At 51.2% G+C, this 22,326-nt stretch overlaps 1 protein-coding gene across 3 annotated transcripts in view; it reads left to right on the top strand.

The window, feature by feature from the left end:
- FBXO31 (F-box protein 31) overlaps nucleotides 1-22,326 on the top strand; it is a 57,957-nt gene that overhangs the window by 16,972 nt on the left and 18,659 nt on the right. Inside the window, exons 2-4 of one of the 3 annotated variants that reach the window (XM_055232697.2) lie at nucleotides 7,701-7,772; nucleotides 9,423-9,509; nucleotides 20,596-20,672. In XM_055232697.2, coding sequence (XP_055088672.1) covers nucleotides 7,701-7,772; nucleotides 9,423-9,509; nucleotides 20,596-20,672 — 236 coding nt within the window. The remainder of the gene's footprint in view (nucleotides 1-7,700; nucleotides 7,773-9,422; nucleotides 9,510-20,595; nucleotides 20,673-22,326) is intronic. The other 2 variants (XM_055232698.2, XM_063613032.1) reach the window with 2 other exon arrangements.

The raw sequence follows: 22,326 nt of genomic DNA, 5'->3' as shown, positions 1-22,326 counted from the left end.
GTAGAGATGGGGTCTCACTGTGTTGCCCAGATTGGTCTTGAACTCCTGGGTTCAAGCAAGCCTTCTGCCTTGGTCTCTCAAAGTGCTGGGATTACAAGTGTGAGCCCTTGTGCCCCTCTTGTTGTTTCTTTTTTATTTTTCATGTTGCTATTTTGGAGGTCGCCAGAGATGGTTCCATCTACCCCTAGATGTCTGTGCCCCTTTCTTTGCAGAAGAGTGGATGTCACACTCCCAGCAGCTGGCCCGTCTGCCCTCTGCCTCCCCTCTCTCCATGTAGCAGCCCATCGTGGATGATCCTGTTGGCTGGAGCTATTTCATCCAGTTTCTTTACCAGCAACTGTGGTACATAAATATTTTCCCATGGCAATCTCTGTGTCCACTCCTTTCCTGGAAGCCAGTCCTGCTCCCTGGCTGTTTCCAGGTGACCCCTCCATGCCTCCCTCTGCTGCCCAGCTCTCCCCTCTCGGCTCTGCCGCACCTGGAGTGCTCAGCGCCCTTCCCACTCTGTCTGGGTGTTTCCAGGCCTCTGTTCTGCCCTGATCCTGCCCGCTGTCTTCACCTCTGCCTGGGCCTTTGCCACCACAGCCGTGGGTGTTGCCTCCTAGGAGGTGTTTTATGATAAGGAGCCTTTTTTTCCCCTAGATAAACTAAATATTATAGGATTTATTAAAAAATTGCAAGGAAGGGCAGCGAGTTCCCATATGCTCTGGTTTCCCCAGTTGTGACCGTCTTCTGTTAGTATGGCATATTTGTCACAGTTAACAAACCAATAATGATCTGTTATCATTAACCACGCTTGCACTTGGTTCAGATTTCTGCAGTTTTCACTCACATCCTTTTCTTCTCCCAGAATCCCGTCTCGGAGACCCTGTGGCATTTAGTCGTCGTGCCTCCTCTGCCTCCTCTGGGCTGTGACAGTTTGTTAGACTCTGCTTGGTTTTGGTGACGTTGACCGATTTGTTTTTTGTTTTGTTTTGTGTTTTTGAGAAGCAGTCTCGCACTGTTGCCCAGGCTGGAGTGCAGTGGCGCAATCTTGGCTCACGGCAACCTCCGCCACCCGGATTCAAGCGATTCTCCTGCCTCAGCCTCCTGAGTAGCTGGGATTACAGGCGCCCGCCGCCACACCCGGCTAATTTTTGTATTTTCAATAGAGACAGGGTTTCACCATGTTGGCCAGGCTGGCCTTGAACTCCTGACCTCAAATGATCTGCCCGGCCTCCCAAAGTGCCGGGATTACAGGCGTGAACCACCTTGTGTGGCCTACACCCAGCGTTTTTCATACAGTTTTTTCATACGCTGTCAACTAAGAGAAAACTGTATTTTGCTCAGAACTTTTCCCGAAACTATTTGGAAATGCGTTACCATGGCAGCGCTGAATATGGTGGGCCGCATGGGCAGAGATGTTCACAGCCCGTGCAGGGCTCCTCCAGCCATCCCGGGTATCTTGCTGAGATGCTGATGCTGATTCAGTGGGTCCGGGTGGGGCCTGGGACTCCCTGCTGAGCCTCCCAAGGAGGCCGTGCTGCAGGTCCTTGGACCACGCCCAGAGCAGCCAGGCTCTGCTGAGGTCTCACCTGAGCATCACGTGTCACAACGTACCTTGATGGATTTCTTTATTCCTTCCTGTTACAATTAGGACAATATTAATTGTTTACAATTGTGTATAGAATCGTTTCTTTGCTTTCATGAGGATCTAGGAGGTGTTAGTAATATTTGTTTTAAGGGGTGGGATTGGTCTAGGAGGTTGAGAGCCACTGCCTTGCCAGGGAGCTCGCTGCCCCTGCTCAGGAGCCTTTCCAGGCTCCCGTCTGCCTGCAGCAGAAGTCCTGACCCCTTGGCCTGAGGCTCATTCCGCCTGCCTCTGTTTCCCTCCCTCTAGTCCCAGTTTGGATCTCGCCTTAAAGCAAATTGGTTTTCTCTTTCTGTCATCACTGCAAAGACCTTTATATCATCACAGAAAATGCTGTAATTATTGCTGCCTGATATATATATACATACATATAGACGTATATATATATGTATATATATACATACATATAGACGTATATATATATGTATATATATACATACATATAGACGTATATATATATATATTTGGAGACGGGGTCTGGCTCTGTCACTCAGGCTGGATTGCAGTGGTATTATCTTGGCCCACTGCAGCCTCTACCTCCTGGACTCAGATGATCTTCCCACCTCAGCCTCCTGAGTAGTGGGGACCACAGGCGTGTGCCACCATGCCTGGCTAATTATTGTATTCTTTGTAGAGATGGGCTCTTGCCATGTTGCCCAGGCTGGTCTCTTAACTCCTGAGCTCAGGTAATCCGCCTGCCCTGGCCTCCCAAAGTGCTGGGATTACAGGCATGAGCCACCAGATAAAATGTTTTATAATCTGCAAAGTGAAACTAAATGATGGTGTTAGTGGCGGGATTTCCTCCTGGGGTTCACTGTAGCTGATAAGTCATATCTAGTGGTTGTACTGCATTCTGGAGGGCTGTGGCCTGGGGTGACGCGTCCCTCAGTCTGACAGGTGGGCAGTTAGATGCCTCCACCGAGGCCTCTGGTTCGACCGAATAGTTAGTTGATCTCGGTATTTGGCCTCAGCATTCTGACTTCCACGCTGACAGGTGCTCCCTGGACCTCTGGAATGGAGAGGAGTCGGCGTGAACTGGCCCAGGTCTGGCTGCGTCCTGGTGAACCCCCTGTGCCTCCCCACTGCACACCTGGCCATCAAGGGCCTCCCAGCTGCCGCAGCGCTCACTAGAGCGCCCTGTGATTCTTCAGGGCAGAGTCTGGCAGCTGCACAGAGCACGCAGGCCCCTTTTGAGCTTCGTGCTGTGTCCTGGTGACACGTTTCCCTGGGGTTAGCCCTCCTGTGTGGTGAGGCGTCTTGCGGGATGAGCTCCGCGGCCTGGTGGAGTCCCTGTTGCCGCATTTTGTCTGCAGCCCCTTCCTGGTCGGCTGACTTGACAGAAATAACTGGACTCCGGTGATCACTTGGAAGGACAGATTGTGTTGTATCAACATAACTGAAATAAGATTGTAATGGAACAGGAGGTGGGGCGGCTGCCAGGCTGTGGCCGCAGCTCTCACCCCGCCAGCCCTGCCCTCCCCGTCCTTGCTGTGCGTCAGCATCTTTCCTCTTCCCCCTCCCATTTGTAAGCATTTGCTGGTGAATATTCTTTTATTTCCAACTAAAATCGTAGGATGTTGAGACCTCGGAAGGGGGAGTTGGCAGATGATCCGGTCCAGTTCCTTTAACTTACAGATGAAAAATGAAGATGTTGCTCCAGTTATTTGTAACATAGACCAAGTCTTTTATTATCGTTTGCCTTTTTCCTCCACAGCCCAAGACAGTGTTGGTTTTGCTGAGAGTTTCTCTCAGGAGACTCTCACAGAGTCCCTGTGTGTTTCTCTGATCATTCTTGCTTTCCCCGTAGCACTTAACCATGTAGCAAGACATTTCCATTAAAAACCTATTTATTCCTGCCATTCTAGCCAGTCACCCTGGACAATTGGAGAGCTCCTCTAAAACAAAATTCTCTGGAGGCAACTGGAGAATTTTCTTCATTATTATTCTATCATTGACAAATTTTCACTTAAGAAATTCTTACCAGTCCTTGGTCTTCCTTGGCAGGCAAGCGTCAGATGCCCCAAGTCAGCCAGGAGGCCCCTAGACCATGAGGCAAAGGAGATGAGCCGGTGTTGATTTTTTTTTTTTTTTTTTTTTTTTTTGAGGCAGAGTCTTGCTCTTGTCGCCCAGGCTGTAGTGCAGTGGTGAGATCTTGGCTCACTGCAACCTCCGCCTCCTGGGTTCAAGCGATTCTCCTGCCTCAGCCTCCTGAATAGCTGGGATTCCAGGCATGCGCCAGCATGCCCGGCTAATTTTGTATTTTTAGTAGAGATGGGGTCTCTCCATGTTGGTCAGGCTGGTCTCGAACTCCCGACCTCAGGTGATCCATCCAGCTCGGCCTCCCAAAGTGGTAGAATTACAGGTGTGAGCCACCACGCCTAGCTTTTGTTTTATTATTATTATTATTTTTTTTTTTTTTTGAGACGGAGCCTCGCTCTGTCGCCCAGGCTGGAGTGCAGTGGCGCAATCTCGGCTCACTGCAAGCTCCGCCTCCTGGGTTCATGCCATTCTCCTGCCTCAGCCTCTCCGAGTAGCTGGGACTACAGGCACCCGCCACCACGCCCGGCTAATTTTTTTTGTATTTTTAGTAGAGACGGGGTTTCACCGTGGTCTCGATCTCCTGACCTCATGATCCGCCCGCCTCGGCCTCCCAAAGTGCTGGGATTACAAGCGTGAGCCACCGCGCCCGGCCGCTTTTGTTTTATTTTTAACCCGCACGTGGTGTTGGTTTTCTCTCTGTCATTATTAGCAGGAGTCAGCATGGATGGTTGTCAGAGCAGCCCCTGGGCTGCTTCATGCTGCATGTCAGCTCCTTATCCCCGGCCCTGACTGAAGGGAGGACAAAGGTCCTGGTCCCCAGGCTCATTTGTAGTGAAGACGGGGGTCCCTGACTCCCCTGGTCATAAGGACAAAGTAATTGATAAATAAATGTTTAAACTCTGGCCATGCACAGTGGCTCACGCCTGTAATCCCAGCACTTTGGGAGGCCGGATCACTTGTGGTCAGGAGTTGGAGACCAGCCTGGCCAACATGGTGAATTAAAACCCCATCTCTACTAAAAATACAAAAATTGGCCCAGCATGGTGTTGTGCGCCTGTAGTCCCAGCTACTCAGGAGGGTGAGGCAGGAGAATCGCTTGAACCTGGGAGGTGGAGGTTGCAGTGAGCCAAGGTCGCGCCACTGCACTCTAGCCTCAGCAACAGAGCGAGACTCCATCCATCCATCCATCCATCCATCAATGTATGTATGTATGTTTTACCTGTAGCCACTATGCTATAGCCTGGGCAACAGAGCAAGACTCCATCTCTAAATGAATGAATGAATGAATGAATGAATGGTATGCTTTAACTATAGCCACTACACTACAGCCTGGGCAACACAGTGAGACTCCATTTCTAAATAAATGTATGTGTGTATGTATGTATGTTTTACCTGTAACACTGCATTACAGCCTGGGCAACATAGTGAGACTCCATTTCTAAATAAATGTATGTATGTATGTATGTATGTATGTTTTACGTGTGTATGTATGTATGTATGTTTTACCTGTAACCACTGCATTACAGCCTGGGCAACACAGTGAGACTCCATTTCTAAATAAATGTATGTATGTATGTGTTACGTGTGTATGTATGTATGTATGTTTTACCTGTAACCACTGCATTACAGCCTGGGCAACACAGTGAGACTCCATTTCTAAATAAATGTATGTATGTGTGTATGTATGTATGTATGTTTTACGTGTGTATGTATGTATGTATGTATGTTTTACCTGTAACCGCTGCATTACAGCCTGGGCAACTTAGACCCTATCTCTAAAAAAAAAAAAAGATAACTCAGTAATGACTGCATGTTGAAATGACAATAATTGGTTATATTGAGTTAAATAAAATATTACCATGAATTTTACCTGTTGAATTGTACCCTTTTTGGTGTGGCTGCTAGAAAACGTAAATGCTATTTGTGGCTCACGTTGTGTTTCCATCAGGGCAGCCCTGGCCTAGATCTGGAATCAGCAGCTCCCTGGGCTCTGTGGGAGATCTTCAAGTGACTCACTCTTCTCATTCCTGTTTTTTTCTCCAAAGAACTAAAATGCGTCTCCTCGCTGGGTGTGTTCATTAGGGGACCCACTCTGGGCGCTCCTCACTGGAGCCTGCTTGATTTAGGATGTGGTTTCCCAGGTCCTTCCGCTAAGGGGGACCTGTAGGCTGCAACTGAGAGGAGACGCCAGCCTTCTAGGAGCCTTGGGGTTCAGAAGTGGAGGCAGGGGACATGCTGTCAGGGCAGGAGCCTGGACGGCCCCACTGGGAAGAGGTTTGCTGAGTAGCAGCTACCTTGCCTCGACTGCTGTCTCCACCCTGTCTGCTTCTCGAGCTTTACTTTGAGTACTGTCAGTGCTTCCAGTCAGAGAAGCATTTGGGGTAATAGCATCCATGTTATTGATAAGAAGGGATGAGGCCTCTGGGTGAGTAGTGCTTATCAGAAGGCGTGTGATGAGGGACAGCACTTTGGAGCTACCTGGCTAGCCTGATACAGGAATCGTATCGACGTTCCTGTATTGTGACTGCTGAGTGAGCTCTGATGGCCATCAACTTCGCTGGGCCTCAGTTTCCCTCTCTGCCACAGGGAGGGTCCTGACCTTCAAGGTCACTATCAGGCTCTCATGCCTGCACAGGGCATAAGACAGTGTGAGCTGCAGTGGTCTGTGTGGAGACCCAGCCACCCCGTCCCATCTCCTGTGTTGTGTCCCTGCCACATTCTCACTGCGAAGGAAGCTTTTTGATCTAGGGTTCAATTCTTGGTCCCAGCTGACCATAAGCTGGAGGTCCTTTGTGGAGTCACGTCACCTGTCTGCGCTTGTTTTCTCTGTTAAAATGGAGACGACAGCGGTGCCTCTCTCATGGGACTGCTGTAGGATGCAGTGAGGTGATGCCCAGCATGGCTTGGCATGGTACACAGCATGTGGAAAGCTCAACGCAAGTGTTGCCAGTAGCAGCTCTTGGCCCACGTGCAGTTCTGTAGTTGTGCGGATTAGCCCCTGGAGGTCTTTCCTTTCTTTTTTTTTTTTTTTTTTTTTTTTTGAGATGGAGTCTCGCTCTGTTGCCCAGGCTGGAGTGCAGTGGCACAATCTCGGCTCACTGCAAGCTCCTCCCGGGTTCACGCCATTCTCCTGCCTCAGCCTCTCCGAGTAGCTGGGACTACAGGCGCCTGCCACCATGTCCGGCTAATTTTTTGTATTTTTAGTAGAGACGAGGTTTCACCGTGGTCTCCATCTCCTGACCTCGCGATCCGCCCACCTCGGCCTCCCAAAGTGCTGGGATTAGAAGTGTGAGCCAGCGCGCCCGGCCAAGGTCTTTCCTTTCAAAGGCTAGCGGAGGTGCTGGAGGACCTGGGGTTTTGCTTGGGACGTGCTGGGTGTTGGTGATTGTGAAAAGTGGAGCTGTGGTGGGGTGGGAGTAGGGGACAGAGAGGAGGGTCCTGTCAGCAGGTGAGGGTGTGAGGACAGGGGTTGGGGGAGGTGTCCAGGAGCCCTGCACTGGGCCCTGGCCAAGCCTAGCCAGTGGAGAAGGGACAGTGTTCACCCCTTCCCCCATGTCTTGCACGGTCCCCTCTTGGCCTTGGGCTGAGTTGAACACACAGGCAGCACAGGGAAGTACATGGGGTGGACTGGCCTCTGGCACTGTCTGACCCCTAACACCAGTGGTGAACTTGTTTCCATGGAAACATGGCACTGTGTCCAGACAACTGAATTCTGCCTCACCTTGTTCATAAACTAGGGATTGTCTGATACTGGTTTGTGTGTTTAGCCTTCTAGAGCTTATTAGAATAGACAACGCAGATTATTATTTTGTAAAGGGTGACTGACTAAAATAGAATGATGTCTTCATGGGTGAACAAGGGTGTTGACTGAATGTGGAGAAGTCAGTGAAATCTCCACAGTGACAGATGCACTCTGGAGATGGGGCTGAGGCTAGGTGTGCACCTCCCCTGCCAGCCATCAGCAACCTGCCCATGTCTGTTGCGTTATGACTTGTTGATCTTAAATTTCTGCACATGTTTCTTGTTACAGAGTATGGTGTTTGCGAAAACTTGCGGAAGCTGGAGATCACAGGCGTGTCTTGTCGGGACGTCTATGCGAAGCGTGAGTGAATCTATTTGTTATCATCCATGATTAACTTTGTACCAGAAGCAGACAGTGCATATCAATGACAAATAATAAAAGTGATTTAGTACACACTTTTGTTTTCTCAGACACCATCTTACAGTCCCATTTTGAATAGGGCGCTGGTAGTAACAGCACTAAAATTAGGGAGGGGACACTCGGTTCTCCCATTCTGGGCATCGTGGATACTAGTGTCTTTTACTAGGCATCAAGGCCCTTTAGAGCTGAGAAATGTAGGCTGCACCAGAGTGACGTGGGTGTTCCTGGAGCTGCCTGTTTCTCTGGCTTCTGGGCCTCCAGCCTTCAGGACGGGACTGCCCGTGGTAACTGGGAAATGAAGCTGTGGTGCCTTCTGTCCAAGCCCCAGGTACGGAGAGCAGCCCACCCGCTAGAGTTCCCCTTCCCTTCAGCGTTCTGTGAGCAGGCTGAGCCCCCCAGCCCCGTTTCATGTTTCTCCGGTTCCCCCGCTTTCCACAGTCACCTGTGACACTGACCGAGCAGGCAGAGGCTCCTCGGCCCCAGGCTGTCTTCCCGCGGGTGTTTCTTCAGTGCCGGGGGCTTTCCCGTTTCTTGCTCACTGGACGAAGCTCTTGGTTTTTTGGATGGTCAGAGGGTTTCTATGAGTGTATCATACCACAAGTTTTCATCTTCTGACTGTTCTTTGAGCTTCTTTTCTTTTTTCTTTTTCATTTCTGCAAGGCAGTTGCTCTTTGAGTTTCTTAGGCCATTTGGCCCATATTATCTCAAAGTGACATGAAGACATATTTCTAAGAGTTGTCAGCACCAAAAGTCATGTCCTGGTAGGGACAGAGGTGTTTGGCCTGTCCAGGTGTTAAGAGTTTCCTGTAACACCCAGAAGAGTGTACACATGGATGCTCCTTCCAGCTGTGGGGGTCGGAGGTGTTGCCTGGGCACTGAGTCCTGCTCTCCTGTGGGAGAGGCCATCTGGGCACAGGTGGGCAGGAGGCAGTGTGGCTGAGGGCAGGGCAGGGGGTGGGCACAGAAGAGGGGATAGGAGGACAGGGCATGGGGAGATTTCTTTTCACTGTGTTTCTGTGAATTTGCTTTAAGGCTTATCCAGGAGAAAATTACTTAGCTTTGGGAACAGGTGGTGGAAGAAAATCAGCCTTAGCTCCAGAAACGGGTGGTGTAGTCGGCCAGCCTTGGTTGACCTGTGACGAGGCTGGCCTGAGTTAGTAGGCTGGGAAACGCCAGGCGGGTGCTGGGCAAAGTGAGTGTGTTAGTCAGGATAAGGGTTCTCTAGACGGTCATCTCAGATGCCCACCAGCCAGGACACCTGCCCTGCCACCTCCTGAGCCCCAGTGAGCTGTGGCCCAGGGCCTGCCGGGCGTGTGCTGGCCCCAGGAGGAGTGTGATCGAATATGGAAAGGATTTCCAAGCTTGCTGCCACCATGAGTTTCTGGTGGCACCACTGATGGAAGGAAAACGTGTCACAGTGTTCTCTCCATCAGGTTTCTCAGAGCCACCTCCCTGTGTCCTGGGTGGCTGCGTAAACACGAGGGGATCATATCACACTAGTGAGGGGCGGGCACTGGGTCGTATTCACGCTGTTTGCACAGTCCTGTAAAGTGAGCCATCCTTAGCCCTTTCCCTGCTGTGTCTGTTCAGGTATAAACCCTCGCGTGAAGTCGGGACGTTTTGTGAAAATTCTCCCTGATTATGAGCACATGGCGTACAGAGACGTTTACACCTGCCGTATGTACCTCCTGCGAGCTTTGGCTTTTGTGGCAGCCAGCACGGCCAAGAACTGCACGGGGAGGGCCCTCTAATTCACACATGGGACAGCTTTGGTCCTGGAGCAAGCGAACCTCGTGGCTTTTTGTCATCCTTTCACGTTCACTTGCCGCAGCGTGGCTCTGGTTCAGCTTTGACAGAGATCACACCTGTGTGTTGGACCCAGGCCGCATTTGGGTCACCTTTCTGCAGTGGTTTCTGGGTAGTATCAGTTGAGATCACTTTAATGCACATTTTCACATGTATCGTTTATTGAGGAGCTACTGCAAAAATTCATGCAAAGGCAGGAACGAACAGTAGAAGCTTTAAAACTTTTATTCTCAAGTGAAATATGAATAGTTGACTTCTGACGTTTATTAGTTAATCACATTTTAATAGCCTATGTGAATTAAAAATCACGTATGCATAGACCCTCAATAGACAAAGGCAGGTAGCAACAGTTGACTCTTTTTTTTTTTGAGATGGAGTCTCACTCTGTCACCCAAGCTGGAGTGCAGTGTCACAGTCTCATCTCGCTGCAACCTCTGCTTCCTGGGTTCAAGTAATACTACCACCTCAGCCTCCCAGGCAGTTAGGATTACAGGTGTACACCACCATGCCCAGCAAATTTTTTTGTATTTTTAGTAGAGACGGGGTTTCATCATGTTGGCCAGGCTGGTCTCAAGTGACTCTTTAGAACTTAATTCTTCTTTTTGGCCAGGCGTGGTGGCTCATGCCTGTAATCCCAGTGCTTTGGGAGGTGCAGGCAGGTGGATCACCTCAGGTCAGGAGTTCGAGACCAGCTTGGCCAACATGGTGAAACTCATCTCTACAAAAAGTACAAAAATTAGCCGGCTGTGGTGGCAGGCACCTGTAATCCAGGTACCTGGAGGCTGAGGTGGGGGAATCACTTGAACCCGGGAGGTGGAGGTTGCAGTGAGCCAAGATCACACCATTGCACTCCAGCCTGGGCGACAAGAGCGAGACTGTCTCAAAAGAAAAAAGAACTGAATTCTTTTGATGGAGCTCTGGAAATTTTTCTAAGCCACAGTCATAGGAATTCAATGCTGTCTCCACTTTTTTTTTTGAGACAGGGTCTATCTTTTTTGCTGAGGTTGGAATGCAGTGGCACAATCACAGTTCATTGTATCCTTGAACTCCTGGGCTGAAGCGATCCTCCTGCCTCAGCCTCCCTAGTAGCTGGGACTAGAGGTGTGTGCCACCATGCCTGGTTAATTTTTCAGTTTTTTGTAGAGACAGGGGTCTCACTATGTTGCCTAGGCTGGTCTTGTACTCCTGGGCTGAAGCGGTCCTGCCGCCTCAGCCTCCCTAGTAGCTGGGACTAGAGGTGTGTGCCACCATGCCTGGTTAATTTTTCAGTTTTTGTACAGACAGGGGTCTCACTGTGTTGTCCAGGCTGGTGTTGTACTCCTGGGCTCATTCAGTCCTCCCACCTTGGCCTCTCAAAGTGTTGGGTTTGCAGGTGTAGCCATTGCACCTGGCCTGTATCCAGTTTTTATTAGCTCAGAGTGGTTGAGTGGTGATGGAGACAATGAATCTCAGCTGTCCAGAAAGAGATTCAAAACACCTACCTGCCCTAAAAGCCGTGTTGCAGTTTCTAGAGGCTCCGGGGGGCCCCTACTACTGCTTTCAGTCCACCAGATGGCCCATGAGTCAGCATGGTCTGTTGGGAGCGGACCTACATCTTGTTTCATAAATGCCCGATTTCTAAAAACACCTACCGAAAGCAGAAAGAGTGATTTCACCTAACGTCCTGCCAGATCTCAGCAGATCACTGCAGCTGGGGAACTGGGTCCCGCTTTACTGAGGGGACCTTCCTGCAGTTGGTGCAGAGGTGCCTGGATTTGGTTAGCACGCTTCAGGGTAGTGTCTGAACGCTTTACACGCCTGCTAACAATACTGCCTTGTTGAGGTGAACTGTCTAGCTGAGTGGAGGTCAGAGCCAAGGGACCTCTCAGGAGTCTGTGGACAGGGAACACGGGGCTGGAAGGGGCCAAGGTGGGAAAGGAGGGGTGGGCAACGTTTGAAGACATTTGTGGTGTTCTAGACTGACCAGCCCTTCCTCTGAGCAATCAGTGAGGAGAGCTGTGGGAGGGGACAGTGGACTTAGCGTTGGCAAGAACAGTCTCCCCTCGGTGCCGACAGGAATGTGCTGGCTTTTCTTTTCTTTTTTTTTTTTTTTTGAGATGGAGTCTTACACTGTCACCCAGGCTGGAGTGCAGTGGTGTGATCTAAGCTCACTGCAATCTCTGCCTCCTGGTTTCAAGCAATTCTCATGCCTCAGCGTACCAAGTAGCTGGGACTACAGGCGCCTGCGACCACGCCTGGCTAATTTTTGTATTTTTAGTAAAGACAGGGTTTCACCATGTTGGCCAGGCTGGTTTTGAACTCCTGACCTCAGGTGATTGGGCAAGGGCTTTTCAGTATAAGGGGACAAGCACTGAGAGGCTCCTCATGTCGCATGTCTGTCTCACGATTTCTCTGGAATGTGCATTGTGGACCTAGGATGGAATTCTGACCAGCCTCTGGGGAGGCCGCGCAGCTGGGGTCTAGCAAGTCTTCAGAGTTGCACTGGGGGCGGGGGACATTCCTTTTGTCCCTGAGGCAGGTGGAGGGAAGCTTCATGTAGCTTACGAGGAAGGGACCTCCTCCCCACGCTGCTGGGCTGGCCTCTCGAGCATCCAGGCTGGGCAGCCTCATGATGTGGTGCCAGTTGCTTCGAGCTGGTGACTTTATCATAGGCGGGTTTTGATTGACATACTGTTGTTCATGCTGAAGTTTGAGTGTAGTTATAAAAACACAAAGTCATTGTAGAAAACTTGAGAAATTTAGAAAATATAATGAAAAACAGCAGTTAAACATTGGTTGCATTTCTCTTTGGACAAATTTAAATGGCTGACCTACTAGAATATCAGGAAGAAAAAGTTCTTGTGTGTGAAAAAAGAAAGCGAATTTCAGCAGCCTCAACCTGATGCCTGTGATTTGTCCGTGTTTTCAGTATTCAGGTGCTCTTAGTGTGTCTTAATGGAGAGCATCTCAAAATTTGTTCTCTCACAGCAGCCAAACCTTTCGGAAAAGTCTGCCCTGATTGGCTTCTGAGTATTTTGGGGCCGTGTGTGGCTTGTGTTTCCATCATTCACGTGGGCCGTTAACTGGTCATGTTGCAGTCCTCTTGATCTTGCGCTGTGGGCCCTACATCTTATTTTATGATAGAGATGGGGGTCTCGCTTTATTGCCCAGGCTGGGCTTGAACTCCTGGCTTCAAGCAATCCTTCTGCCTTGGCCTCCCAAAGTGTTGGGATTACAGCTGTGAGCCACTGCGCCTGGCTGAGCTGACATCTCTGAGTGTAGGACTGTCCTGGGTGGCAACAAGCCCATACAGTAGAAGGCCGGGAGCCTAATGTTGAGGAGTAGTTTTTTTTATTTTTATTTTTTTGAGATGGAGTGTCACCCAGTGTCACCCAGGTTGCAGTGCAGTGGCGCAATCTCGGCTCATTGCAACCTCTGCCTCCCGGTTCAAGTGACTCTCTTGCCTCAGCCTCCTGAGTAGCTGGGATTACAGGCATATGCCACCACGCCCAGCTACTTTTTGTATTTTTAGTAGAGACGGGGTTTTGCCAGTTTGGCCAGGCCGGTCTCAAACTCCTGACCTCAGTTGATCCATCCACCTCGGCCACCCAGAGTGCTGGGATTACAGGCGTGAGCCAGCGTGCCCGGCCTGTGGAGTAGTTTTGTGACCTCAGAGTCACTACTTTTGGGGTATCTTGGGTGCATGAGGTTGCCTGGCACTCTGGATAATGAGCATTTGTAAGGCGTTGGGAGTGTTAAGGGGAAGCCTGTTGTCCTGACAGCAGATCTGATACATCTGCTTCTCTGCACGTTGGTGAAGCCAGTCAAAGTGCATTTTGGGGTTTTTTTTGAGACAGGATCTCGCTCTGTTGCCCGGGCTGGAGTACTGGCACCGTCATGGTTCACCGCAGCCTTCATCTCCCTGGGCTCAGATGACTGACCTCAGCTCCTAGTTAGCTGGGACTACAGGTGTGTGCCACCACACGTGGCTAATTTTTCTATTTTTTTTGTAGAGACAAGGTCTCCCTATGTTACCCAGGCCAGTCTGGAACTCCTGGGCTCAAGCGATTATCCTGCCTCAGCTTCCCAAAGTGTTGGGATTACAGGCGTGAGCTACCGCGCATGGACTGTGTTCCGTACTTTTAAAATATGTAAAACACCGATTCATTTTACCCTTTACTCAGATATTAACAATGATATCTTCTAAAAATATGGAGTGCCTTGCTTAGAAATGTAGTAGAATTCCTTACAAATGTCCATTCCTCTGAAGCTGGAGCTGAACGTGGAGCAGGCGCACATGAGGCAGAATCCCGTTATGGAGCTATGGGAGCACAGCAGGGGCCGCAGAGATGTCCGCATCCTAGTCCCCAAGCCTGTGGAGTTGTCATCTAATCGGTGTGGGGGTCTCCCAGGGCTGCTGGAGCAGATGAACACAAAGGGGGTCTAAAATAACACAAACCCACTTTCTCAGAGGCTGGAGGCCAGAGGTTCAAGACAAGGTGTCCCGGGGCCCTGCTCCCTCCGAAGGCTCTTGCGGAGCCTCCTTCCCGCCTCTTCCTGCTCTGGCTGCATCGCCGCAGCCCCTGCCTCTGTCCCCACATGGCCCCCTCTGTCTCTGAGTCTCTGTCTTCTCGGAAGGACAGCAGTCAGTGGATCGGGCCCTTTCTGCGCCAGCATTCGTTTATCCTAACGTGCTCACGGCTACATTACATCTTGATTACTTCCACAGAGGGCCACATTCTGAGGTTCCAGGGGACGTGAATTTTGGGGGAGACACTCAGCCCAGCCTCCATGGTAATGGGGATTTTGTGGGTAAAGGTGCGGGTCCTCAGGCGAGGGGGGCATCCTGGACCACCTAGGCAGGCCTTGTGTCATCACAGGGTCTTTGTACAAGGTGGGGTCCTCGGGGGGAGTAGGAGTGAGAAGCAGGAGAGGCTGCATGCGGCTCTGAAGGTGAAGGAGGGCCCAGGAGCCGAGCAGGGCAGCAGCCTCGGAAGCTGGACAAGGCGGGGAGTGGACCCCCGCAGCCTCCAGGAGGCAGCAGCCCTGGCCATGCCTCGGCTGACGGAAATACAGCTCATGTTAATCCATTTTCTTCCATAGAGTCCCTTGAGCAACATAGGCCAATACCTTTAGTTAGGGGCATCCACCTACAAAATCTCCGTCTCCGCCAGTGTCCTGGCGTGGAGCCCACCTGTGGCACGTGGGCCGAGGTTCAGGGACTCTGAGTCAGGACGGGTGTGCGCCAGAACCCAGTCTCTCCCAGATGTGCCGGCGCCTGGGCCGGTGCTGGAAGGAGAAAGTGTAACCCCACCTTTCATGGTCCTTTCCCGTTTGGCTTCATTTTGAGTTCATTTCGGGAGCATTTATGCCAGGGCTCCCAGGGCAGACAGATGCCTACTTTCAGTGCCTGGAATTAGAGGAATGAGTTCACCTCAAAAGATTATTCTGACGTTCTCCAGGCTCTGCTGTGAGGCCAGATCTGTGCTCCCAGAGTGGGGTCCTGGACAGCAGCATCCACGTCTTCTGGGACCTTGATGGACGCAGCTTCCCTGGCCTCTTCCCACGCCTGTCGTGTCTGGACCTCCAGGCTGGACCTGAGGAGGCCTCGGGGATTCGGGTGACGCTCAAGTTTGTGGACTTCTGGCCTGGATTATTTTCTTTCATTTTAGCCTTTACTCAGATATTAACAATTTTTTTTTGTTTATGTTATTTTATTTTTAATAAAGGTTAAAATCTTAAAAGTCTCAGCATCTGGTAATCTACTACCAGATGTTAAAATGACATTTAATAAGAGGTAGCGATGTCCTCATTCCCATTCTCATCTTTTAAATCATCTGTTTAATGTTTGGTACTGAAAAACTGCGTAACGTTCAAAGCAGAAATAGGGTTGTTGGTTTTCCTGTGTTGTCGTTTAGCTTCCTAGATGGTCAGAGAAGCGTTTATTTCTTTATAACTGACAGATAATAATTGTATATATTATGTCTTTATGGGGCACAGTGTGATGTGTTGGCATCTGTGTATGTTGTGGAATGATTAAATTGCACTGAGCTTCTCAGCCTGGCCACACGTCACAGTCACCTGGGAGCTTCTCAGAAACCCTGACAGGGGCCCCCCGCCCCACCCCACATCCCCTTGCTGATGGACTTGGCTGCCGTGGAGCCCGGCGTTGACGTTTTCCCGTGTCCTTAGTGATTCTCATGCGCAGTCAGGGTGGAGAGCCAGTGTACAAACAAAGGAAGGTCATCTCTCCACGTGAAGCTGATGTGTATGTATATTTTTTGTTGTTGTTGAGACAGAGTGTCGCTCTGTCACCGAGGCTGGAGTGCAGTGGCGTGATCTTGGCTCACTCCAACCTCCGCCTCCTGGGTTCAAGCGATTCTTCTGTCTCCGCCTTCCAGGTAGCTGGGATTATAGGTGTATGCCACCATGCCTGGCTAATTTTTTTATTTTTAGTAGAGATGGGATTTCACCATGTTGGCCAGGCTGGTCTTAAACTCCTGACCTCAGGTGGTCTGACCATCTCAGCCTCCTAAAGTTCTGGGATTACAGGCGTGAGTGAGCCACCGCACCCAGCCCTATCTCTTGCTATTTCATATGGGAAGGTAATGTGGCAGCTGCCCAAAAGTGAGCCCTCGAAGTGGCCTGGGCTTGCGGGAAGGCCTGACCATCTGCTGCCCCTGACTGAGACACTCAGGAGCCTTGTGGGGCACTGAAGTGCAGGGAACGTTGTTCCTAGCTCCTTTTTCCACCCCCCGAGCCCACTTTAGGGAGGACTGGGTCCTGTGAATTTAGAAAGATAGGCATCTAGATGACATGTTTATAATAAAAATGGTGAGGCATTAGGGTATGGAGATCACGCTCACGTTCATACGTGTCCAACTCTACTCTTGACCGTTTGAATGGGAGCTTAATTCTTACTGAAATCCATGGATTTATCTCTTGAATGAATACATTTGCTTGTGCGATAGCCATGCTTCGTAAGGACTTTTTAAAGTGCATGTTCTCAGACACAGGCTTTGCGATCCCACGAGGAAGTGTGTGTCCCCTCTGGGTCTGCGCGCTGGCAGCCTATCTGGTTCTCTGACTCATCTCTCGGGATGGTTTTGGTGGCTGTCGCAGACTAAAGGAGCCGACATCTGGTCAGCAGAGGCTGTGGCTTCCAAAGTACAGCGAAGGTGTCGCCAATTTGAGCAACATGCAGAGCTTCAAGATGCAGGGAGGATGTTGCTTTAGAACTGGCATCTCGGGAGGGTGCTGGGTTTTTATTTCAGAAATGCTGCTTTTCAGCACAACAGGGAACTCCCACTTTGGGATTGCCAGGCGTCTGAGGCAGGCTCATTGGGCAGTGTTCCTGCACTTAAAGCGGGAGCTGAGGGAGGGGAGGGGAGAGCGCCATGCTGAATAGTGTTTTTTTTTTTACCCCAGTATTTCATGATGAAATTTTGAAAACAGAAAAGTTGGAAGAATTGTCCAGGGAACCCCCGTTTTGTTATCACCCAGCCATCCAGCAGTCCATTCGTGCAGCCATCCGTGGACTTACTTTCTGATGCATTTCACACTTGCAGGCATCAGTACATTTCACCCCTAAATGCTTCAGTGTGCATTTCATTGTCAAGGTCAATGTGTGTTTATGGCTGCTGATCACACACCCATCTAGGTGTGACCGTAAAGTAACAAGACCGGCTTGACTGTGTCCTGTAAATGGACTCAGGATTGTTCTGAAAGGGGTGTCCGTGTGTGGGGTGGCTGGCAGCAGCCTGCACACAGCCCGGGCTCATTTAGGAACTTCCTAAACGATGGTCTGGGCTGAATCCCGGGAGCTGTTGGTGGAGTCTAGCATCCTCTCCAAAGGCTCGAGAAGTTTCTTATTCCCTGTGCCCTAGATCCAGGTGGCAACGTACTTGCTGCCGTCCTGGCTTTCTTGCCCTCCCTGCTCCATCTTCCTTCCTGTGGTCTGGGGTGGTCTTGCCACTCCAGTGCTCTGAAACCCCCATGGCCCCCACTGCCTGCAGAGCCCCGAGACCCTGCCCATTCACTCAGTCACACGTGCTCACTCAAGCAGATACAGGTGCAGGACAGCAGACGTAAACCATGTTCGCCAACATGTTGACTGTGCGTATGGTCTCTGATCGATGGGATTACTGGTGAGCTTTAGGTTTCCTTTTTCCAAATTGTCTGTGTATGTGCTGCTTTTGAAATAGAGGGGATTATTTTTATTTATTTATTTAATTTTGAGATAGGGTCTTGCGCTGTTGCACAGGCTGGAGTGCAGTGGTACGATCATAGCTCACTACAGCCTCCGCCTCCCGGGCTCAAGTGGTCCTCCTACCTCAACCTCCTGGGTAAGTGGGACCACAGCGCATGCCACCACACTGGGCTAATGGAAATTTATTTTTAAAAAATAGCTGATCCAGTTGATTTTTTTTTTTTTTTTTTGAGATGGAGTCTTGCTCTGTTGCCCAGGCTGGAGTGCAGTGGCATGGTCCCGGCCCACTGCAGCCTCCACCTCCCTGTTCAAGCGATTCTCCTGCCTCAGCCTCCCGAGTAGCTGGGATTACAGGCACCTGCCACTACGCCTGGCTAATTTTTTGTATTTTAAGTAGATACGGGGTTTTACCATGTGGGCCAGGCCGGTCTCGAACTCCTCGTGATCCACCTGCCTTGGCCTCTCATAGTACTGGGATTACAGGCGTGAGCCACCATGCCCAGCCTCCAGCTGAAATTTTAATCTGCAAGCCCATGACATTTTGTCCTCTGCCCCACCCGTTCCACAATCCCTGACTTCCGCGGTTGTGTCAGCTGCCACTGGGGCTTCCGGGTGACTATATTTTATTTTCTTCATATCTCATTCTGTTCTTGTTTTGATTGCTGTAGTCAGAATAGTTCATTTTCATAGCACTTGTCTTTTAGAATTTGGAGTATCGCTGGCTGCTCTGACCTCTTCATATGGACTTTGGCATCATTTTGTTAAATTATTTTTTAAAACCTGTGGATTTGAGTTGGGATGATATTATTGATGATTAGCTGGGTGTGGATTTGAGTTGGGATGATATTATTGATGATTAGCTGGGTGTGGATTTGAGTTGGGATGACATTATTGATGATTAGCTGGGTGTGGATCTGAGTTGGGATGATATTATTGATGATTAGCTGGGGGAGTTTTTGTCTTCACAGTGTTTTCTCCCCACGTATGAATGTTTCCCGTCTCTGTCTTTACTGAAGTCTTGTAAAGCTGTGAGTGGACTTATGTGCCTCCTGCTGCCGAGGCTGGGTCTGCTGCTCCTCCCACGAGTGAGCGATGCTTCTGCTGGATTCCTGTGTACTCCCTTATTAGCCACCTTGCTGAGCTCTCAGTTGTTCTGCGGGACCCATGGTTTGTGGGAGCTTTCCAGGTACACAGGCGCCAGGCGTGCTCCTCCACCTTGCGCTGGTCTTGCGTGCTGCTCTGGTGGGTGTTCCGGGTGAGTGCCGGCACCCCCTCACAGGCAGCCCTCATGTGATGACTCCCAGCACTTTCTGTCCCACCGTTAGGGGCCCTGGGACCTGTGCTTCCAGTGACCCAGATGGGTGAGGCTGTAACAGCCCGGGCCGGCCGCCTCTGTCCTTTGGTGACCGTGATGGGGAGGTGTCCACAAAGCACCCTGTATGTTGGCTCATCCTTCTGCCAGGTCTGTACTCTTTACCCGGTCACCCCTTCTTCCTGGGACCATCCCGCAGATCAGCTGCTACCCCCAAGCTCTACCATTAGGGGACCCAGGACTGTTCAGGGAAAGTCACTGGATGCCACCTTCTCCCCAGTTGTCACGCTCACTGCTTTCTGTTGATGGGTAAGGCTTTCCGAATGATGGGAACTAACAGTGGTGGTGAAGGTGAGGCAGACTTCATCAGGCATTTAGCATCCAAGGGGTGGCTCATGAATGCAGATACAGTGCAGGGGCTGGAGAGGGGCTGGACTGGGCTGACCTGGGAGGCTGAGGCTGATGGAGAGTGGGCAGGTAGGGTGGAGAGGCAGGAAGGTTGGTGGCAGCCACATGGCTGAGGGCCTAGAGCCTGGCCAGGGAGCCGTGGAGAGAGGCAGTGGGTGGGCTGGGGGTTCAGGTCTGCCTGGAGGGGAGGCAGCTGGCACAGTGGCCCATACCCCATGGGGTGAAGGCCTGGGCAGGGCCCAGGGGCAGCTTCGAGGGTGACCTGGAGCTGCTCAGGAAGTGAGATGGCCCAGCCTGACCTGGCCATTGGCTGGCAAGGAACAGGATGGAGAAGTTGCATCCTGGGCCTTCGGCGAGTGTAACATTGTCATTGTCTGGATAGCTTTAAAGATCTGATTGCTTACGACGTGCCTTGTAGCGCTACCAGCGTCTCGGCATTTGGCAGGTCTAGTCCAGCTCTCTGTTTGCACGTCTTCTGTCTTATTCCTAGAAGAGAGAGTTCCCAGCCTTGCTTGATTTCCCCCACTGATGGGAGGCTCATCACTTTACGGGAGTCTCATTTTACTTAGGCCTCCTGAGGATAGTTTCATTCTGATAGATTTTTTTTTTTTTTTTTTCCCGAGATGGAGTCTCACTCTGTTGCCCAGGCTGGAGTGCAGTGGCTCGATCTCGGCTCGCTGCAAGCTTGCCTTCCAGGTTCACGCCATTCTCCTGCCTCAGCCTCCCGAGTAGCTGAGACTACAGGTGCCCGCCACCACACTCCGCTAATTTTTTGTAGTTTTAGTAGAGACGGGGTTTCACCGTGTTAGCCAGGATGGTCTGGATCTCCTGACCTTATAATCCGCCCAAAGTGCTGGGATTACAGGCGTGAGCCACTGCGCCGGCCTCATTCTGATAGATCTTTAGAGGCTTGGTGTGCATGTGTTTGGAGGGCTCTCTTGCAAGCCTTTTGTAAGTCCTCATGCTTCCTTCCTCCATCTTGGGGTTCCTGGGCTCCCTGCGGCATTCTGGGTCTAACACAGAGACTTGCTCTTTCTCTCCTCCTGTAGTGCTTCACCGATATAGACACATTTTGGGATTGTGGCAGCCAGATATCGGGCCATACGGAGGACTGCTGAACGTGGTGGTAAGTCCCGGAGGCTCGTGACGGGGTCTGTGCACGGGCAGGAGTGGTGCCTTACGTGGAGGAATTTGAGGGCCTCTTCTACCTGGGTACAAGCTGGCCCAGATGTGCGTTTGAGGTAATTACCAAAAAATTCTTGCCCTGTCACTTTTCAGGAGCCAGTTTTATTTTCCAAATGAGCAAAGATTTGCCTAGAGCAACACTTTGGCCTTGTGGCCCGTCCGTGGACTCTCTGGTCTGAGGGGGTGGCTTGTGAGGGCCTTTGCTTCCTGGACGCCGAGGCCCATCGCACACACGCTGGCGGGGTCTGGAGCCCGTCCTCAGCCAGGTCCGTGCGTTCCTCGTCTTTGCCCCCCATGCTCCAGCCATGGTGCACTCTCACGTCTGTTTCCTTGGGTTCTGCTGTGGACCCCCTCTGACCACCCTGCCTCCCTCCCCCTGTGCCCTCCTGCTGGAGCTTTTTGAACGGAAAGCCCTGCCCTGACTTTGTTGAGCTCTGGGCTGGTGGCAGACTCGCCTCTGTTTCCCTTCTCTCCGCAGCCTGCTTGCCGTTGGGGTCTGAGGACCCATGAGGACATTTGTTTCCTGTTTATCAGGTCTGCCGTGGCAGTGCCTGTCTAGTCTTGGGTACTCGATCATGGCTGGAGATGGAAGTCTGGCTTTCTTTTTTATTAAATTCCCGTTTTTCGGTGAAGTTTTCCTTCTCTTTGTTAATCTTTTTGGGTACAGTAGCGAAAGTTTCTTTCAAGTCTAGCCCCCGCCTTTTCTCCTGATCTCCAGGCGTGTCGGATGCCCCCACCCCTCACCATGCGCCCGGGAACTTGTCTGGGTGCCGTGGCCTGGTCTCCTCAAGAGGCCCTGGCCCCGGCCTGCAGGCAGAGCTGAGTCAGGGCACCTGCTCTGTGCAGGTCCGTGGTGTGCGCGCATCTCAGGCTTGGGGAAGCGTCTTGTTCTCATTCCGGGTCGCTCTCCCTCCCAGGACACAGCCCTCTGTAGGGCCCAGCCGGAGGGCCTCCGTGCACTCCTTCCCCAGGCCCTGATTCCTCCTTTTCTCTTCCTGGCTTTGTGAGTCACGCTTTGCTTGGCCCCTTTGCGTCTCAGCAGCCACTATGCTTCCCTCCTCCACCTCCCACCCCACAGGATTCCGTAGGTGCCTCGTGCAGCTGCCTGTGTGCAGCGTAGGGCTGTGTTCTCTGGTTGCTATCTTTGGCATTTGGCCGCGGTAGTCCTGGCTCCTGTGTAGCCCTGATCTCCGTGTGCGCCTCTCCATCCTGCGGGTGCCAGACATGGGTCTTCCTCTGCAGCCAGTGGTCAGTGGCCTCAGAAAGCGGGGAGAAGGCCCTGCTCCTTGCCCCTCAGCCTGTCCCTTCTCTTCAGGGCCTTGGGTCCTCGTCTCTGGGCTACCTTCATTGCTCTCTGATGTGTTCAGTCTTTTTTTGTTTTTCTTGTTTTCTTCCTCCTGGAATTAGGAGAGAGTGTTCAGTCTTCGCGGCTGGTCTTGGCAGGAGGGCAGGTTTGATATGAGCTCTGGGGCCAGGAGCAGGAGCAGATGTCTACTTGTAGTTTTAGTTTGTTTGTTACTCGGTTACCTGCCAATTTATGTTGAAAAGTAGCTGCTCATTCAACACAGTGAAGTTGTTGGACTTTTCCTGGTATT

Source organism: Symphalangus syndactylus, chromosome 11 (assembly GCF_028878055.3).
Source record: "Symphalangus syndactylus isolate Jambi chromosome 11, NHGRI_mSymSyn1-v2.1_pri, whole genome shotgun sequence".
Taxonomy (NCBI): domain Eukaryota; kingdom Metazoa; phylum Chordata; class Mammalia; order Primates; family Hylobatidae; genus Symphalangus; species Symphalangus syndactylus.
Note: the sequence above shows the minus strand (reverse complement) of the source record. Positions and strands in the feature narration are given on the sequence as shown.